Genomic DNA, 21317 nt, shown 5'->3' on the forward strand with positions numbered 1-21317 from the left:
CATGTGAACGTGTACTCATGGGGACACGCTGGGACCACAAATTAATTTCACTGGGGACAGACGATATTTTAAAGGCCCACATTGTCTTTCGGTTCAAGGATGTTGTCATTTTTTGGACATTCCAACTGAAGGGTGATAAGCAGAATGTTCGATGTAAAATTATGGTATCCCCTGAGAAGACGAAACATGTGAGAGGTGCAAGGTGAGAGCAGGTGGTTTAATTTATGAAACGGATAGTGATAGAATGCCCTAGATTCTCGGCTGTTTAAGCATCCAAGTGACAAAGAGTATTGCATGCTGCCTACTGCTTCCTGTACCTGACCCACAAATGGTAGTAGCTTTACCTCGGATTGGTACGATTCTTTGTTATTGCAGTATCACACTCACAAGTATTCATTTGAATCTTTCAGCTGTGGGAGCTCCCTATCTGATCTATCCACGTCAGAGCCACGGTATTACGTTGAAATCTTCGACCACAATATTTAGAAAACCATGGGGCATATTTACAATCCCATATCACCACAGGCACGTCACTTTTTATGACGTTCCTGTGGCGATAGGGGCTTCGCCTTATTTACAAGGCAGCGTTAAGCCACTTAAAGCTGCCTTGTAAATAAGGTCTCTCTTACAGTGTGGCGGGCTGGGCAGACGTATCCCCCTCTGAAATGTTGGTCCCTTTCTCCCCAATTTTGCCATGTTTACTTATCTCCGGCCATAGGGTCTGCTCATGAATTGCACACCGGCAATTTCCACTGTCAGCCTCCCTTCCCCTCCACTCCACTATCCACACTGCCTGGGGTCAGCACTTGAAATTGCAGTGAGCGGGATGGACGGAGATCCCCTGGAACATAGAGCTGAATAAATCGGAGCGGACATTTGTGTAGTCCTCAAATCGATAAATCTCTTATTTTTTTAAAATTAGGAACTCTCTATTTAGGTGTTATTTCTCGGTGAATCCGATATTTTGATTTAAAAACTGTCTCTGTGTGACACAGACGGAAAGCCTTCCAATTGGCAGTAAACTGCCCTGAAATGTGAAACTACCGGAAGAATGCGAGCAGCCGGAAATGAAAGGTGTACATTCCAATCGTTTTTTCACGGAGGAGGACAGACACTGTTTTGGTCTTTTTTTTCATACATTACTCCAGATTTATTCCTTCCGAATCCTTAGCTATTGATTGTTATTAAAGGGATTCCCAAACTCATGTTTTTTGCCGCCCTCCGCCCTTTGCCGCCCTAGGCAGCCGCCTTGGCTTTTCTAATGGTTAGAAACGGCCCTGCTCTATGCTGACTCGCCCTCTAACTACCTCTCCTCCAGTGCAGGATGTAGTTTTGCCACTATCCTCTGATCACCCGCTGCCTGCTATCTGACGTCCGCACACTCATACGTTAAGCTTTGCTATTGCTTGTTGAATTGCTATGTAAGGATTGACAAAGCCAAAGATCCCTAAATAGCCACCGAGCTTGCATGCACATACGTGATTGCCTTCTTTCCTTCACACTGGAATTTATTGGCTGCAGATGCGTCCCCAGGAAAGCAGTTTTGTGGGCGCTTAGAAGTCTAATTTACTATTCTAATTTCAGCCCTAAAATAATCAGAGAAAGTCCAACTTCCCCAAAATAGTCATGGGGGTTTATTTGCTATTCTAACTCCAATTCTGGAATATTTCGAAGAAAGTTAAACATTTCTAAAATAATAAAAAAAGAGATTAAATGTTATTATTTAGTATTCCAGCTAGGAGATGAATAGTTAAGAACTTGTAGTGGATTTTCAAATAAACATAAACAACCTCTGCTACAAGATGAACGCCATGCATGCAAACGTGCACATAACTATCTTGTAATGTAAACACCCTGCTTGACCCACTGTTGGACCTGGCCCTTTTTGCAGGGTTATTCCCAAAACATTTTGCTTTTTTCTACTATTTTTTCTGACCTATTTTGCTGTTGGCTTCAGGACTCTGGTCACTTTACCACTGCTGATCAGTGCTAAAGTGCATATGCTCTCTGAGTAAATTATGATTATTGTATTGTATTGTATATGAATTTGTATAGTGCTCTGTCACCCAACGGCTATCCTGGCACTTTTTATGATTGGTTATCCATGATTGCCATATTTTATTTACTGGTAAGTCCCTAGTAAAGTGCACAGAGTGTGCCAGGGTCTGTAAACCAATGCTACTACTGGGCCTGCAGCACTGATTGTGCTACCCACTTAAGTAGAATTTCAAATATAACTCAGACCGGCTACTGCAGTGTCTGTGTGTGCATTTTTCAACTGCCATGTCGACCTGGCAAGGGCACCCACATACCAGGCCAAACCCTTCCCTTTTACTACATGTAAATCACCCCTAAGGTAGGCTGAAGGTAACCACGTGGACAGGGTGCAGTGTATGTTAAGGGTAGGCCATGTACTGGTGTGTGTTACATGCCCTGATAGTGAAATACTGTGTATTTCGTTTTTCACTATTGGAAGGACTAGCTCTCCCATAGACTGTCGTTGGAACTGCCTTGTAACATTTTACATATGCAACTTCCAATTGGGAACAGCTAGAGACTTGGAGTTTAGACTCTCTGAACTCTGAATTTAATAACACACCTTTGTTTTTCAGAAAGTTGGAATTTTTTTGTTTAACCAGCCCGTGTGCCTCTGCCTGTTTGTGTATTCATCGTCTGCTTTTAGACTGACAGGGGTTGAGGACATGCATTTACTCTAGATAGTCACAAGGGGGGTTGATGGCTGTCCTGTCTTTCCTGGGTGGCTCATAGCCAGGCTGAATAGATCTTTCTGCAACTAGAGTGGTGGGAGGAGTTGCACTCACACCTGAATGGACTGTGACTGCCTTTTACAATGCTGTCTCCACCTCCTACAACATGCCTGGCATGGGCAAGGCAGAACTGGTTCTGGTGTATAGCAGACACTTTCTTTGTGCTGGCTACAAAGAGAAAAGTGGTATAAATATTGGGGCTCTGGGCCCAGAACTTTAGATTACTCTCTACAAAGAAACCTGCCAGGAAGAAGAGCTGGAAGAGCTGTGTGAGGAGCGCTGTCCATGGATGTGTGTGGAGTGGGTTGGTCTGCAGTTGCTGCTTCAGTTTGGGGCAGAAAAAGGACTGGACTGTTCTTAATGCATTCCAAGTGTCCCCAAGGATGCAGAGATTGCCTCCTGTTGGAAGTCTCAGGGAAATCAAAGACTTCAAAAGATCACTTCTGGATCAAAAGCAACCTGACAGGAAGAAGAGCAGAAAGAACTGTGTGAAGAGCACTGCTCCTTGATGTGTGTGGGTGGGGTGGGTTGGCCTGCAGTTGCTGCTTCTATATGGAGCAGGAGAAGGACTGGACAGTTCTTTGCCTTAAAAATGGAATTGCGTGGTTAGCACTCTTGCAGTCGAAGGACCGGCGTGCTGACCGAAGCACGCCCCACCTGGTGCCCCCGGGGCACAAACAGGCACACATTCCGGAACTGAGGCTCCTTTCAGCTGCTCATCACCGCTGCGATCCAAGCAGACCCACCAGGGCCACGCCCACACCACAAGCCAGTGAGGATAAACTCCCTGGCCAGGAACGAGCACGCCAGCTCGAAAATCCATTTACAGAGTCCCTAACCGTTCAGACCGCCTCGACGAAGTGAGTTGAAGCTCTGCCTGGTCTGCCTGTTCCCCCCATGGAGGCAGCTGACAAGAGGTATGGCATAAGCTGGGGCGCTGCTGTCCCATGCTGCCCCATGACTATGTGTCCTCTGTGGCTCTTGTGGGGAAAGCTGAGGCTTGTTGTGCGGCTGCAACATGTGAACGCAGGTAGCGGACTTTCCTAACTTGGTGTGGTAGACCCAGCGAGGTCGCTCATTGCGACCTGAGGCATGGGGGTGTGTTTGCACACACTCAGGGGTATTTACCCATCTGGCTAGTGGCATTCCGAATGAGTCCTCGACAGAGTTCCCCATTGGGAGATTTGCCGCGTACTCGTCGTACACTGCCTCACAGGAGCACAGGTGCGCCATGCCATGTATTCGTGACAATTTAGTGGTGTAGCCCCAAAATCACCTAGGAGGAGGGCAGGATCGCTGCATCCTCAGTGGTTATGAGGTTACTTAGGGGACCATGAGCTTGTAAGGATGTATGATGGTTCATGTGTCTCTGGTGCTAACCAAACTACTGCATTTCATGACCTGATGTCAGAACATATGTAGTTTTTTTGCCTGCACTGACAGGATAACGTGTATAATCTCAGAAAGTTACATTGATGTGTACAGTGATGGTGTTTTTATGATGGGTGCAACCTATAAGTCGTGATCTTATTGCCCTAACTGTGATGTTTTTACCATTGCAGAGTTGGCAGTGTTATTGCGATATATGTATTTTGGATTTTTTGTTGGTTTAGATAAAGATATTGTATTTTTCTAAACTGGTGTGGTGTCCATTTGGTTGAGTTTTCACTGTGTCACTGTATGTTTGTGTACAAATGCTTTACACATTGCCTCTGAGATAAGCCTGTTCGTGCCAAGCTGCCAAGGGGTGAGAAGGTTATCTTGGGCGTGTAGCTCCCTTTACTGACTAGAAGGAAGGGTCTCTACTTGGACAGGGTGCATATCACTGCCAATTAGAGACCTCCATTTCTAACACCCACTCAAAAGAGATTATATGCTTGGATCTGAGGAGAGGAGAATTCTCCCTGTTTGCAATACTGAGAAATTTCTGCCTGCCAGAGGTCATTGGAGAGAGGTGTTGCCTGCTCCGTCAGATCTGCTTCCAGCAGTTTTCATTTTGACTGCTGACATACAGAGGCAAAGTGGACCAAGATCCTGCCAGTAATCCTGTTTGCCTTATGTCCTTCCTATGGGTAGATGATGCTGAAGGCCCTGAGATAAAGGAAACTGTTGCTAAACAGTTGGAAATTGACGTTTCATGTCGATCTGACAGCAAAAGTCTTCTGAAGCTCAGTCCCATAGAATCTGATGGCTTTTCTTTAACGTGGCACTTCTACCAGTACTTTTGAAACATCTTTAGATTTTGTTAAATAAAAGGAAAAAAACGTTACCAGGGGAAATGGCAAAGACGGAGCCTTGCTTTTGAAGGTCAAATATGCAACGCTCAACCACACTCCATATTTCATGTGGAAGGTGTTGGCGAATGATGGACTGCAGTAAGGTCAAATCAACAGCAGCCCATCTATGTGTCATGGTGAGGGATACAACATGCTTAGACTCTTTTCAGTTACCCGGGACTCCACAGTCTGGCTAATTACAGCAATGCGAACACCTGGGAATACCTTTAAATAGGTCAGCAGAGATCAACTACTACATATGCGGGTGATATTATGGTGAGAACAACAATCCCTTCGCCAAATGTTCTTATTTTGATCCTATTTGTTGATCCCTTTATGGCATGCAGTAGGTAGGGATCCAGTACTTGGTTGGCTAGCCAGTAGGTCTGATAGAGAAATATTTATTGTTAATTGTGAACCCCACATTTTCCTTGGCTGATGCTCCTGAGTGAACCATAACACCCCCAAACCTGACGTTTGTCCACCATACCTTCACATTCATACAGACCCCAGAGACAGCCCTTTAATTGCAGGTACAATTCAACACTATAATTGCCATTATATTTTGCTCTACTTCTCATTGTTTTAGATGCCCCTCAACCTTTACCGGTGCAAACCTTAATTAATAGCAAAACACCCCTTTTGGTAGAAAGATGACAATTATTCATTTTAGTAATGTGGAGAAAGTTGGTTCTGTCGGGTAACAGAATTGATTCTTGGTATACTCAATAATAAACAATGCAAAACAACAGTGCTCACATTTTTCAGTAATAACCAATGAAAAAGGAGAAATGTCAAAGAACATGAATGAACAACAGACCAAATTTGAACCAATCACAGTCTGTATTTAAGGAAAAATCCATATATTCTTTTACATTTTATGGTGTTGAACTGACATTACACGGCTGTAAGAGTTCATGAACATACACTGTGTTCCAACGGCGCAAGTGCCATGGTGAGAAAAGTGCAAACAAATGTGCTAAATGTGAACAGGATATTTACAGTGCTGGATGAATTGTTGAAAATGATCATTCAGAGGAAATCCATCCCTAGGTACATGAAGCTCCGAACCTTTTGGGTTTTAAATTTCCATTTCACTTGCAGTAGGATCAGGATTATCGCAAGCACGTCGACGTTTCGACCCCAAAGGTGCGTGATTTATTAATAAGCACGGCGGGTTTTCCTCAGGACAAGGCGATACAAGGGACAGCCAGAGTTAATGGAGGAAAGTTCTTCAGCGAATGGTCCACTGTTGGTTGGACTCAAGGGGCAATAAATGAAGCAAGTTCCTTGATGGTGATAAATCACATCAAAATGGCAGCATAGTTCAGTCGCTCTCCCCTTTGAAGTCGAAACGTCGACGTGCTTACAATAATCCTGACCCTACTCTTTCCGCCGCAAGTGAAATGGAAATTTAAAACCCGAACGGTTCGGAACTTCATGTACCTAGGAATGGATTTCCTCTGAATGATCATTTTCAACAATTCATCCAGCACTGTATATATCCTGTTCACATTTAGCACATTTTTTTGCACTTTTCTCACCATAGCACTTGCGCCGTTGGAGCAAAGTGTATGTTCATGAACTCTGACAGCCGTGTAATGTCAGTTCAACACCATAAAATGTAAAAGAATATATGGATTTTTCCTTAAATACAGACTGTGATTGATTCAAATTTGGTGTGTCGTTGATTCATGTTCTTTGTCTTTTCTCCTTTTTCATTGATTATTACTGAAAAGTTTGAGTACTGTTGTTTTGCATTGGTTATTATTGAGTATACCAAGAATCAATTCTGTTACCCCACAGAACCAACTTTCTCTACATTCTTATACACCCAGGTTCTGAGGGGCACTGGGTCACCCCATTATACTGGATGTAATTATTAATTTTAGCCACAATAACCGTTTAAAGCTTCTTGAACATTAACTCCTTTCAAACTTTGTGTGTCTCTATCTATATGGAATTGCTGGTACCCCCATGAGAATATCATTCTCATTGAGAGATTATTCGTTCATTGAAACAAAAAAAGGTGAAACCACTGCTCATGAACGTTTATTGCAATTGCAGCAACTGGTTATTAGGTGGTGTGAAGAATTCCCTGGGCCAAAAGGGGGAATAATAACACTCACATTAAGAGCACTCAAACGGAAAAGTCTTCCAATTTCTTTTAATTAATTGATTGATTTCCAGCAAAGCAGTTAACATAAATTCCAGGTTGATTTTCTCGATTTCAAACAAAACAATTATGTAATAATACAATTAATATCTTCATTCAACATATTTCAGGTAATCAATAAACCACTCCACCCTTCTTGCACCAGTAGATCAGCAGCGAATGTTATTTGCGCAGCTGCACAGCTTCCCCAATGTAGTCATTTTTAAAGGGATGCATACAGCATTCATATTGGTTCCTTCTGCTGTGTTCTCATTAGCACACACTAAACGTTCTGAAGGAGAAAAGCAAACAGTAAACTCTGAAGGAGAAAAGGAAACTGTAATTCCCATCACTTACCTCTGAGTACACAAAAGGCACATCATACTGGAAACAGGCGTGGCCATGCTTTATAGCTTGAACCGAGGCAGGCCCGCATCTAAACATACCTACAACAACACAAACAGAAATCAAACATAAATACCCTTACTGACCTTCCCTGGGGAATCCTGATTTATGTGCAAACGTTTGTCCCAGATTCAGGATTCTAAATTTCACAGATATTGTTGCATCCTGCTTATTTACTTCACAAAATCCAGCAGGTAAAAACTAGCAACATTTAAGAGGTGGGTGGTGCAGCAGTTTTAAAATTTTGCACCACAAAACAAAAGAAAACACGCAATATTGCAAAATGATGAACCATTCCGAGGTATGCAGCTCAGAATTGTGCAGTAATACCACACCCACTAAATGCAACTCCCAGAGGTATCGGTACTAACCAGATGAACTATTAGCACCTCGAATACAGCTGAAATTGTGGCCCCAGATTCAATAGTTTCTCACTTTTCTAAGAAAATAAAGGAATTAAACGGGCTAAAAAATGATGCAGAGTGAAATGTGCACCCTTGATGTTTCAAGTGTGTGAGAGAAGAGGAGATTTCTCATGGAAGTGAAACTTTAAATTTTTTTTGTGCAACTTTCCAAATCATACGCAGAGCTACAGATTTTCTGCAGTGCAGAGTGTTTGCACACTTAGGGCCAAAGAAATGTTCACAATTCTATGCAGAACTCAGCAATGAAAACCGGTGTTGTTCTCTTTGTTTATCTTATATCCGTCACTGTGCTTCCCCCTTGGTCAATTTGACCCTAAGAATATCGTGCTCTGCCCCTGTGATGAACGCTCACCCCAAACCCTAGCACATTTTATGTTCTTCTGTACATTTATGAGGTACTGAGGAAATCCTTATTATTACTAGTACTCAAAAACGTTGGCTTCTGTCAGTACAGACCAGCTTTATATTTCCTACGAATGCTCCTGCATCCGGTTGTACGACAGTACATCGCATGCAATTACTTTGCATGCCTTTTACATCCATTTTTTAGCGTGCCTGTTTTTACTGCGAAAATACATTTAAAATGCATGCCAATACCACGCATTGTTTTTATATTTAAAAACAATGGGCCTCATTTATGAGAAGTGACGATCGCTGCGTGAACGCAGTGATGCGTCACTTCTCAGTGCGCCCTCCTTGCGACACCAATGATGCGTCATATTTATAATATGACGCATCATGTCGCAAGGAAGGACAGATACGTCAGTATAACTGACGTATCTGTCGGCGCAAAAAGTGGCGCATTGCTGGAGTTGTGTCGGAAGCCTGACACAACTCCAGCAATGTTCCTTTCACATGGGGCAAGCCCCATGTGAAAGGGCCTGCGTCACAGGTTTTGACGCATTGGCGTCCTAGAAGTGGCGCAGCGAAATCTCATAGATTTCGCTGCGCCACTCCTACGACCCTTTCTTGCGGGGGTACGCCCACCCTGCATACATTATACCTTGCGCAGGTATAATGTAGCGCAGGGGTTTACGAAGTGACGCATCTACCTAGATGCGTCACTTCATAAATATGGCGCAACATGGCGCATGTTTTACGCCACTGGTGCTTCACAAATAGTGACGCACCGGTGGCGCAAAAGTGACGCAGGGGCTCATAAATGAGCCCCAATGTATTTGTGAGGGGAGATACCCCACGCCCCTAACTTACCTTGAATGTGTTGTATTGGCATGCGTTTTAAATGCATATTTGCGGTAAAAATATCTGCGCTAAAAAATGCGCTGTAAAGGCTTAACAAGGTAAAAACCTAGTTCTAAAGGCTGTTTCCCCTGAATCCCAATGTGACCCATTTGGTGGGCACATTTCTGAAACATGCACCTTACTGGCACAATTCTATTGCCTTTTAGGCTGTGCAGACCATTTTAAAAAACATTTTAATGCAATATTATGTATTTCTATTCACCATTTTTACTGCGTCTGTGTAAATAAATGTTTTGTGTTTTTAGTTAAATTTAATGATGAATGTAACCTGGTGTTTTTAAATTTGAAGCCCTTTTATGATTATATTGCATAATAGAAATAAAGGATTATTGATTGATTGAACTGAGTTGATGAAACAGATGGTTTCCTAAAGAAGGGAAAATATCTGCAAATGTATTGCGGTTTAGGCTGATCTACAATACTAATATTGTCAGATTAGTATATTGCATTCTATAGAGGGAAAACCTGTTAGCTTTCAAGCGAGTGTAATTTTATTTGATAAATAAATATGGAAATCTACTCATGGCAGCACAATTGTTGCACTAAACACTGTAAGAATATGAAAAAATATGGAAAAAATGAGCAAAAAATAAATATGCATAAATACAGATGAAAATGTTAAAACAATACCATAATATCAGGGTTGTTAATTAAAAACTATGGACCTGATTCACATAGGTAAAGTTTACGATGACTTGTTATTCACAAAGAAATGTTAGTAGTATCTTTACGACTGCAAGGTCTCCACAAATAAAAATTTAGGATAGTTCTATATTTTCATCACCGGAGACTCCGCAGTCGTAAAGAAAACTACATGTAGAATACCTCTGAATAACAGACAATCATAAACTTACACAAAAGAGTAAGTTTGCCTTTCTAAATCCTTAAAGGAAAACGGGATGCATTTAAAAAACAAAAACGAAACTTTTCAGTTTCATTTTTTAAGGGCAGGCAGTAGTCCCTGGGACCACTGCCTACTCTTAAAAAATATTTAGAAACACACTCACAAAGGGAAGGGGCCCCCTGGGGACCCCTTCTGGTTTGCAAGTGGTTTACCACCTACTTGAAGTAGGTGGTAAACTGCAAGTGTTTTGCGACCGCAAATGCGGTTGAAAAACAACAGTACATGGAATAATGACTCGCTATTAGGAAGGGACGCCTCTTCCTAATAGTAAGAGTTTCAAATGCTATTTTGCGAGTCGGTGACTCACAAAATAGCATTCTACATGCCTGGAACCTTTTTTGCAGTTGCAAATGGGCCGATCTACCATTTGCGGCTGCAAAAAAGGGTTGCACATCTGGCCCCAAAAGGGTAGATCTCACAGCACTTTTGGAAAGCTATTTGATCAGGATGTACTTGTATTCACCATTTTTCGTACCAACATGGGCTCAAGAAAGCACAGCATGAATGCCACATTGACGAGAAGAGAGCCTAGTATGGGAAGCCAAGAACTGCAATGGATAGAGAAGGCATCAGTGTGTTTGGAGCTCTACGAGGCATTGGACAAAAAAAATGTGTCTCAGCAGCTGTATATTTTGACTGTAGCCTAGAGCGTGCAACACACCATCATGATTTACTCATTGGTTTGTTATGGTGTCCTGAATTGACCCCAACACTCAGAGCTTCAAGTACTCCAATCAGGCAAGGGTGTAGGTCTGCCTGGGCAAATCCTGATACCGCATTACCGGTCGCATTGCCGTAGGGACCCGCATCCAAGCTTTGTGTGGTTGTTGCTTCATGCTTGCTCATTCATAATGGGGGTTGGATGTTACTGGGCTATGGGTCTTTCGATGCCTCTTCAAAAGTTGCCTCTTGTGTGAACTGCTTAATATCTACCACCTCGCCAGCTGTAGCAACTCAGTGTATCTGTATGGGACTCTTCTTGCTTTCATAGGCTATTGTAATTGAAGTTTCCACAACCAGGGTATTCCCTCATTTACACAAAAAACATCCAGGTGCAAATGAGAGAATGCCAATCTTTGATAGCACTGATTCTACCTTCAATCAAGCACAATTGCTAAACAAGGTGATGTTCACACACCTTCAGCCCCTTCTGCAAAGACAAACTCTGCATGGATTGGCAAGAGTAAACTGCTCTTGCTGTTTCCACTCCATGTAATATTTTAGTCCTGATACCCCATGCCATCAAAGTTCCTATATGCTATGCAGGGTTTACTCTTTTGCTGTGCTAAATCTGCTTCCTTGTTTGCATTTGTCTTCTAAACAGAGGATGTGTTCTTGTACTCAGTTTAATGTGTCTTAATAAACTATTAATCTCTCTCTTGTAGGATGCTTTGTGACCTAACTCTAAAGATGCTGGATCTGTGACTTATGTATCATAGTTAGGGTAGATCAATATTAAAAATTGAAGGTGCCTTATAAGCAAACAGTAAAGGGTAACATACTGCAGTGTTACCTTCGCTTGTTTCCTGAGGTGTAGCATCTACAGCCTGCCATCCTCCAAAACCCACTGGCAGATCACCACGAGACATCCAAGCTTCATTCCAACAATGATAGTTCCTGTGAGAAAGAAATCCATTACAACAATGACTCTTTCATAAGAAATATTTTCAAGCACAGACCTTTCAAAATAGCTGTTTTTCAGACGGTATGCCTAAGAAATGGAGCAACTTATAAAAGAGAGGATGATGAGCAGGAGGAGACGCAGTGGCATAGCTAGGGGGAGTGGTCCGTGGCACTGTTTTTGGGGGCGGTGGAGGTGAGCAAGTCGTGTCTGTCGACTCCCACCATCCCCCTGCCCCCGAGACCAAGTCGTCTGTCGACTGCCACCCCACCGCCTCCCCAAACAATTCATCCGTCGGCTGCCAAGTCCCCCCCAGCACTCTTACCTGCACCGGACGGCAAACGTAGGGGGCGCCCGGGTGACAGTAGGTCTAGCTGTGCCACTGAGGGGAGGGAAGGTAATAGTGCCAAAGGGAAGCAGGGATGGTGGGAGAGCAACATTAATGAAATGAGAGAGAGCAAGGTTTTTTGGAACTGAGATCTAACGTCATTGTTACTATTTATTATTGGTAGCTATCTGTATCCATTGATTTCAATCAACCTTTGTCCATATCCCTCATTTGTTTCTGTGGTCTTTAGTCACACTTCCATAAACCTTTACGCCGTAACAGAAGCCAGTAGAAATAAAGTAGTGTAGGAAGTACAACTTTTTATCATGATTCCCCCATTTCTTCAGCTCTGGTGCTCTGTTGTTTTTACCAGTAGAGCAGCAGATACTTTCTAACTAGGCATCAGGTACATATGCTATGCTTTAAAAAGACAAATATTTTGACTAAAAGGATGTCATATTTGAAGCTGGTTATATCTACTGTATTTGTGTTCAAGGGTATTGCACATTTGGACAAAGTTCAATTATGAGTTGAAGAAGTGAAGTTACAAATATTTTCATGAAAAGTATTGATATAAAATGATTTAAAATATTTGTTTTCAATCTAGAAAAAAAAGTAACATGTTACAGAACATTAATTTAAATGTGAATTAAATATGTAATTTATTAAATCATATTAAAAGTATAAATAATATTCTTTTAAGTACTTTTATTTTTTTTAATGCACAGCTAGAGTACATTTTTATTTGATATGTATTAAAATTAACTCAAATTTATGTATAGAATAAATTTAAAATATTTGGTTTTTTTCAAAAGCTTAAAAATTAAATTGAATTGTCAATTAACAAAAGTGTAATATTATATTGTATATTAACATATTGATTTATTAAATATACATTCTTTTCAACATAAAATAGTAGATATGAGCCAAAAGTCAAAAGAAGTTTATTTAGATATCATCATTTACAATGGGGTTCTATTTTAAGCGCCTGCCTCCATTATTTTCTAAAGGTGTGCATTCCAATACCTCTGAGTGACCATGTGTGCAGCAGGACTTACTCCGAGGCTGAGCTGGAGAACATTTACAACTATTTTGGGACTCTTTTGGCTGTAGTAACATGAGAAGTGAAGTTTATAAATAGCAATGGGCTTACCTTTTTTGTGGGCAGATATCTGTCCATCCCAAAACCCCACCTTATCCCTCCCTAAACCGCTTCCACATAAGTGTAAATAGTTCCCATTTTCTAGCTGCTTCCACCATTCCCTCCCACATTTACTATTAAAACCTATATTTTTGAGTGCAAAGAGATCAGTATAGAAAAAACTAGGCAATGTGGAGGTGGAGGTCTCTGCCAGTAGGTTTGTTTATAGCATTTTGTAGTGCATGAGTAGGGCTTCTGTAGTACTTCATGTACTACAAGGAGCAGTTGGTGAATTGGTCACAGCTTTTGTAGCCCATTACTACATTAATTACCTACAATAGGCATTATGGAATGTTGCTTTGTTTGATGATGTCGCTTGTGTTTTGAGATCTATTGTGACATCAGTCACAGGATGGCCCCTTTAAAGAACATCATGCCAAAGAAGGGTGAGAACAAAACCAAGCAACATATTCATTCATATTTATTCATATCTTCAGACACACACATGCTTAATATATGTCATTTTTTGTAAGATGGCTGTTAGAAATGGGGGTTTCTAGTTGGCAAGGGCTTGCACCTTTGTCCAAATAGGGACCCTTCTTTCTAGTCAGGATAAGGGAGTTACACTCCTAAAATAACCCCTGCTCACCCCCTTGGTAGCTTGGCACGAGCAGTCAGGCTTATCTTAGAGGCAGTGTGTAAAGCATTTGCACATAAGTAACAGTAATACAGTAATACAGTGTAAGCACTTCAAAAGGACACCACACCAGTTCCAATATTTTTATATACTTAAGACAAGATCAAAACGATCAAAATCCACAATACAGTATTTAAAAATCTTCAGTTATCAAAATAACCTTGTAAAACAGTTCCTTGATGTCGATAACTCTGTCTGGGGCTATCACGGCGTTGTGAGCAAACAAATCCAAACAGTTCTTGCTGATGCGGCATCGCAGGCTAGCTACGGCGTCGGGAAGAACCGCAAACAGTACCTTTCAGAAATGCAGGGCGTTGATGACCTCTCGATGAGCTTCCGAACACACGGCGTCCGCAGGTGTCGGTTCCGGAGGTCGGTGCAGGAGTCATCTGGGCCCTCGAAGTCACACATGTTGCAGATCGAACTCCTCTTTGTTGAAGTTAGGAGCACTGGCGTCGGCAGGCGTCTGGTGCTGCGGTGCGAAGTGCAGCGGTGCGGCGTGCGGTGCCCTCAGGTCGCGGTGCGAGCAGCTGCACAGTGGCGGCGTCAGATGGCGTCGTTGGTAAGACCAGGGTCGCGTGTGAGATGAAGGCGGTGCTCATCATGGTGCGGGCAGGTCATGGTGCAAGCAGCGGAGTCATCATTGCTGGAGCGCTGTCGTCGGCTGACGAACTGGAGACGATGGCACCGGCGTTGGTAGGCCAAGGCTGCATTGCGGGATGAGGGCGGTGCGTCGTGTAACTTTATGAGCGGTGCCCATGGTGCAAGCAGCGACGTCGATTCCGGCGTGGTGCGGCGGCGTCTGGGATACCAAGGCGTTGTCATGAAGCGAGGTGGTGCGGAGTGCGGTGCCCACAGGTTGTGGTGGGAGCAGCGGCTCGGTGGCAGCATCAGCAGGCATCGTCAGTGAGACCAAGGTCGCTGTACGGCGTTGCAGCGGTGCCCTCTGCGGTGCCTTCAGGACGTCTGCAGCATCGTCGTAGACGACGTCGAGCTTGAAGTCTTTGCTGTTGCTGAGACTTCTTGAACAGGGGGCAAGCTCTACCTCAAGCTCTTGGAGAAACTCACAAAACTGGATTGCAGAAAGTTCAGTCCAGTCCTTTCACTGCCCAAGACAGAAGCAGCCACTGCAGGCCAACACAGCAAAGCACACAGCAAAGTGGTAGTTCCTCCTCACAGCTTCTCCAGCTCTTCATCTTGGCAGTCTTCTTGATCTAAAAGAGTTCTAAAAGCTTGGTGTCTGGGCCCCAATATTTATACTAGCAAATCATTTGTCCTCTGCGGGCAGAGGGTCCTGTACCTAGTTCAAACCAGTTCTGGGTGCATTCTGCCAGTGTGCACCTTCCTCCTTTTTCCGTGTGGGGCAGGGTCCTCAGACACACCACAGGAGGTGGAGCCAGCATTGTGGAAGGCAGGCACAGCCCTATTCAGGCCCAGGTGGTACTCCTCCCACCCATCTACATGCAGATAGGTCTATTCAGCCCTGTGCTGACTTACCCTGTCTCCTTGAGTCTCCCCCAGCCCCTGTCACTCACAAACCAGACAGACAATACACAACCTAGCAGAGGCAGGCTGGATGGTTAGGCAAGAAAATACCTACTTTCCAAAAGTGGTATTTTCAAACACAGAATGTTAAAAACCAACTTCACTAAAATAAGTATTTTTTCATTCTGAGTTCAGGCATACTAAACTCGAATTTCTACCATGTTCCTGGGTCATTTAGGATTATAGGATGTTATAATCAAACTACCCATTCTGGCCTATGGGGAACAGGTAGCCTTGCAATAGTGAAAAACGAAGTAGGCTGTAATTCACTATCAGGCCATGCCACACACCAGGGCATTTCCTACCTTTCACAAACAATGCACCTTGCCCATGGGGGTACCTTGGGTCTACCTTAGGGGTGACTAACATGTAGAAAAGGGAAGGTTTGGGGACTGGCAAGTGTGTGCACTTGCCAAGTTGACATGGCAGCCCCAGGCTGCGCACAGGCTCTGCAATGGCAGGCCAGAGTTACACTTTACAGGCTGTTTGCGTGGGTGGCACAATTCAGTGTTGCAACCCACCAACAGCATTTGATTTATAGGCCCTGGCACTCGCAGTGCGCTTTACTAGGGACACATAAATCAAATAGGCCAATCATGGAAACACCTATCCATAACACATTTGACAACAGGAGCACTTGCACTTTACCACTGGGCAGCAGTGAGGAAGTGCACATAATCATTACACCAGCAAAAACAGAGTCAAAACTGGGAGGTCAGAAAGCAAAAACTAAGGGGAAACACGCCAAAAGATGCCAAGTCTAACAATGGCTGGTTCTCAAAAGTAGAGTCAGTCCTAACCAACAAAGAGCACATCTCGCCAAGCTTTCCAACAGTACAATATGGCCAGATTTTCAGGATACCAATCCAAAATTGTAAGAGGACCTTTTCATTTGAAAGAGGATCTGTATTTATCATTCTGAAAACCTGACAGATTGTTACTATTCAGTGGTTCAATGAACTCTGCCATAGTTCCAGGCATGTCAAGGAATTGTGTGAAAAGATATAATATTAAGAACTGCATTTAAGGACTGTCAGCCTTGAGGATCAATATTGAGCTCAAAGCTGTAGGTGAAAAATGTTTTTGTTCTCGAGGGGAGCAATGACCCAGAACCTCGGTTTAGGCATATTGTGCTATGGCTGCCTACACAGCTGATCACAGGTTGCCCGGTAATGGTTGGGTGATAACGCTCACCTGGAATTAACAGTAGTGTGAAGTATCACACTATTAATGTGTAATTCCAAGTTAATGAACCAGTAACATGAGTTTACAGTCTGTGGAAAAACATTTCACATTTGATCAGACCCTTGCAGATATTGAAAGATTTATTTTTACTGGAACCTACTGTTGCCAGCACTTTTTGTGTCTGTTATTTAAACTCTGTGCTCACGTAATTCCAAGTCTTAAAGGTGCATTAACATAAGAAGAATTAATGAGTCACAGATTCAATAGACCAGTAGATATTACCTGGCAAACCATTTTGGAGCCATCTCAGTAAGCACAGGTAAGACCCCAATATGTAACATACATAGAGGCTTCCAATGAGTATCACATGTCTTCATAAAACAAAGGGAGTACACAGGTGCCCAGGTCTGAGATCATGAGAAATGAAGGACAAGACCTTTGCATGTAACACAAATGTACCCTTTTTTGGCTGAGCAAAGTAATCAACACTTTCTTGTCTTGGGAGTCAAGAAGTGAAAGACAGGCTCAAAACATCTTAGATAGGCACTTTCTTTACACTTGTTTAGCATGAGCAAGGATAACTGTCTGCATTAGTCAGTTATGCTAAAGCAATAATTTGCAATTCACCTGCCGAGGAGGGTGGCATTAAAAAAAAAACACCAATCAGAAGTGCCACCAGTTGATATGTTCTTCATATGGCCATTTCTAGACCTTTTTCACAGTTTGATTACTCCAGAGCAATTTTATTTTCCAAGAAACTTTATTGGTTTAAAGAAATATTAAATAGAAAGTACATAATTTAAGAACTCCATCTCCAGTATTCCAACAACCCGCAGCCCCCTTCCACCCACATAGGCAACACACTTATTAATGCATGTGCGGTGATTATAGATAAACCCAATACAGGAGAATGCAAAGGCAATACAATTCCTCAAGTGTAAGGTCTATGGCAGCCGTTAGTATCCCATGAGATCAGGAAAATCGACCTCACCGAAAATACAACCACAAGGGGAAAGGCACATTCCACAATAAATGTAACTCCCAAACTCCCAAAGCCAATACACAACAATTGAACCCCCCCCGACCATCTGCTTTCATATTAGGCCTATACAACAAATAGAACAACAAACCATGTCAATTGATCCTTAGTTGCCTGCGGGACTCTCAGCCTTTACCCATATCCATTTCCCCCTTGCACTCATGCCTCTCAAAATTAGAGATGTTTAACATGCAATTTACCCTCCGATCTTGCCGTTCCTGTAACACAGCCAACATAGTTGACCAAGCTGTCAAGTCATCTTCATGTTTGTTGTCCCTACGAACATGATGCCTCTGACCCTCCTCCGCAGTTGTCCAATCACAAACATCCCTCAACCAGGCCGTGTAAGTGGAGGGTGTCGGACTGAGCCAGGCTATAGCAATATACATCTTCACCAGGACTAGTTCAAGGAGGAGAAACTTCCTGCTTAATTACTATATTGTAGGGGATCGGAGTAGTCCAGGCAGTACTTGTTGGATCTCCATCGGCACATCCCAGCCCGAGGCTTCATTAAGATTGTCAAGAATTTCTTGACAATAAGAGGCCATAAATGGGCAAATCCACACCATGTGTAGAAAGTCCACTGTTGGGGCTCCGCATCATGCACAGCCATCTGGGCAGGTATCATAAATAGCATGTAGTGTCTGTAGAGTGAGGTAAGTCTGTCGTACAAAATTGTATTGCAGGAGCTTAAAGCGTGCATTAGAACTGACTGTCCGTACTCCTTCATGAGTGCTCACTCAGTCTTTAGCCGGCAGGGGTTCCCCCAACAAGGTGTCCCACCTGGTCTGTATAGGAAGTGCTGCCCATGGCATGTCATCGCGTAGAGCTCAATAGAGATGGGATACCAGCCGGTGGCCCTGTGCCTCATGCCCAGAGAAAGAGTAGCTACCCCTTCCTCTCGTGTGATAAAACTCTGCTTAACATAGAGGTCTCCCATTAGTTCATACCCCCTGTCTCTCCAGTGCCGCACCAACATGGATTTGGCGATGCGTAAGAAGGGCTGTATTGACCCTAAGGGCATAGCCGGTGCGTATGGAGCGCGCCAGATGACCCGCCAGGACTGCACCCTCCCACACTGCTGCCACTTGTTGAATAATATAAGGAAATGAGGAGGGGACTCAGGAGCCAGACATCAGAAGGACCGTGAGTGCACATTAAGAGTCTTTTCTCCCAATTGTCAGCATCATCCAACCAGTGGCAACATACCAGGACTGGACTCAGAGCACTCTCCGTATCGAGTACGAGGATTTTAAGGACAAAAACCAGTTTATATATGGTGTTTCTGATTGATGACAACAAACTAATATTCTCCCGGCATCGCCTCGGATGGATGCACTTTGAATTTTGATCCTATGAAATCTCATAACGGCGGTAGCCATCAATTCCAATTGTGTATTAGATATTGCAGTTGGCGCCCTGAGGAAGTCTTTGGTTAATTCCAGAGGACGAAACACATGTTGGCACAGTCTGTGGCTATCTGTTCTGTTGCTGAAGAACTGAAACGTGAATTGTTTCGCACAAGATACAGAATAAAGAATAAAGAAGAAATACACTGAGAAGATGGGGCCCCTCAAGTCCTTCCTGACTCCATATTCTCCGTAGGGTGGTAAGTCTAATCTGCTTGCGTTTGGATCACCAAAGTAGGTCCACTATTAAGCTTTCCAGAGTTAGAAAATAATGTCTGGGGATCGCAGAGGAAGTGCTCTGTAGGGCATACAGGTAGCGCTGTAGTATTATCATTTTCACTATAACAATCCTGCCGATAAGGAACAAGGGCAGTTCCCTCAAAACCTGGTCGACGCCTGCACTCCCTCCACCACTCTCCCAATATTAAGGTTCAGGTATGTGAGCCAGACGAACCCCCAGATAGCAGACATCGGCAAACATCCAGGGAAATCCCACTTCAGGCAGCTCGTCCGCCTGCCCCCCACCAATTTCCTTAGTGGGAATAACTTAGATTTGTCTGGGTTAATAGACAGCCCCAAGATTTCCCTAAATGCCTTCACAACTTTAAGCAGAATAGGCGCTGAATAGGTAGGCTGCTGAAGATATACTAAAGTATCATTGGCATAGAGGGAGACCACATGATTGGTCTCTACTAAGGATATACACCACGGGCCCATCGTACGTCGCATGGTCAATGCCAATGTCTCCATGACGATAGCATATAGAAGCAGAGAGAGAGAGGGCACCCCTGTCGAGTACCCCCTATTCAGCCTAAAGAGCTCAGAGACCACCCCTGCCGAATGCACCCTAGCATATGGAGCAGATTAGAGTACTTGCCATAGGTAAGACCAATTTAAGGAGTCGAAAGCTAGCTCCATATCAAAAAGCACTAAAACAAAATCATCCTTCAAGATCCAAGGGGCATGATAGACATGGGCCAGTCGCAGTAAATTCTGGATGATACTGCGCTTTGGGATAAAGCCCGATTGATCAGAGTGGACAAGGTGGGGCAACTGGGGAAGGAGGCACGCCGCCAATACACTGCTGAGAACTTTCACATCTATTTTTAGGAGCGATATCAGCCTGTACGCCGAAGCGGATAAAGGGTCTCTGCCTTGCTTCAGCATAATGACCACTAGAGTCTCCCACATAGAGGCCACCAGAGAGCCAGTATCCAGGGCCTCATTGTAGACCTTCAGAAACTGATCAGTCACCTCTACCATGAATTTGTGATAAAATTCCACGGGCAGTCCATCACTACCTAGGATCTTTGCAGGCTTGAGGTGTCACATTGCTGGGAGGATCTCTCTCTAGTAAGTGGGCATAGAAAGCCTCTCTGATGTCAGGGTAAAGGCTCAGGAGTGTAAAATCATCCAGAAAACTGTGCAGATTCCTGGGCGAGGGGTGCACTCATTCCATATATACCTTGCTAAGATGGGCGCAGAACACCATATTGATTGTTCATTGCCTATGTACCAGTACTCCTGTGTCAGTGCGCAACTGCAGGATGGGAGTTTCAGTGGACTTCCGCCGGACCAGCCGGGCCAGCACGGCTCCCGTCCTGTCACCCTCCATATGCAGCAGTTGTTGATAGACTGTGTATGTATGCTTCTCCAGTCTGTGCCAATCCTCTAGCAGCGCTTCTCTCTCTGCACACCAATCCTACTGCCTATAATGGGAAGAAGGGAGCGTAGCCTACAACTTGCCCAGTTTGTTTTCCTGGGCACAATGTTCCATTCCAACTGATGTCAGGCCCCCCAAACAGTTTTTTGTACACACCCAACAAAAAGAATGACCTTCATTGCCTCCCAGTCGTGTGCCCTACAAGATGCAGAATCCGAATTCTCAGCAAAGTAGTGCCCTAGTATATCCTTGACCAGTGCTGCAAACAGGGGGCCCGCCAAGGCCTCTGCACGGTGGCGCCATAGGGGGATCGCTAGCCAGGCAGGCGACCTTCCGAGGCACAAGTCCAGTGAATGGACCATGAGGTACCTGGTTAAATAGGTAACGTCCATAACCATGGGTGCTAGTCCGGCAGAAATTAAACAATAGTCCAATCGACTAAATGTGCCTGTTGCCGGGGTATGACATGAAAACAGGTGCTGTCCGGGGTGGC

General features: G+C 43.8%; 1 protein-coding gene across 1 annotated transcript in view; it reads right to left on the bottom strand.

Annotated features, from left to right (window-relative positions):
• The window catches only part of F13A1 (coagulation factor XIII A chain), a 352278-nt gene that overhangs the window by 130433 nt on the left and 200528 nt on the right, over positions 1–21317 (bottom strand). The window contains exons 9-10 of the mRNA XM_085607215.1: positions 11710–11813; positions 7557–7645 (exon numbers count right to left, since the gene is read on the bottom strand). Of these exons, the coding sequence (XP_085463341.1) occupies positions 7557–7645; positions 11710–11813 (193 nt within the window). The remainder of the gene's footprint in view (positions 1–7556; positions 7646–11709; positions 11814–21317) is intronic.

The sequence above is a fragment of the Triturus cristatus genome, chromosome 5_2, assembly GCF_964204655.1.
Source record: "Triturus cristatus chromosome 5_2, aTriCri1.1, whole genome shotgun sequence".
NCBI lineage: Eukaryota > Metazoa > Chordata > Amphibia > Caudata > Salamandridae > Triturus > Triturus cristatus.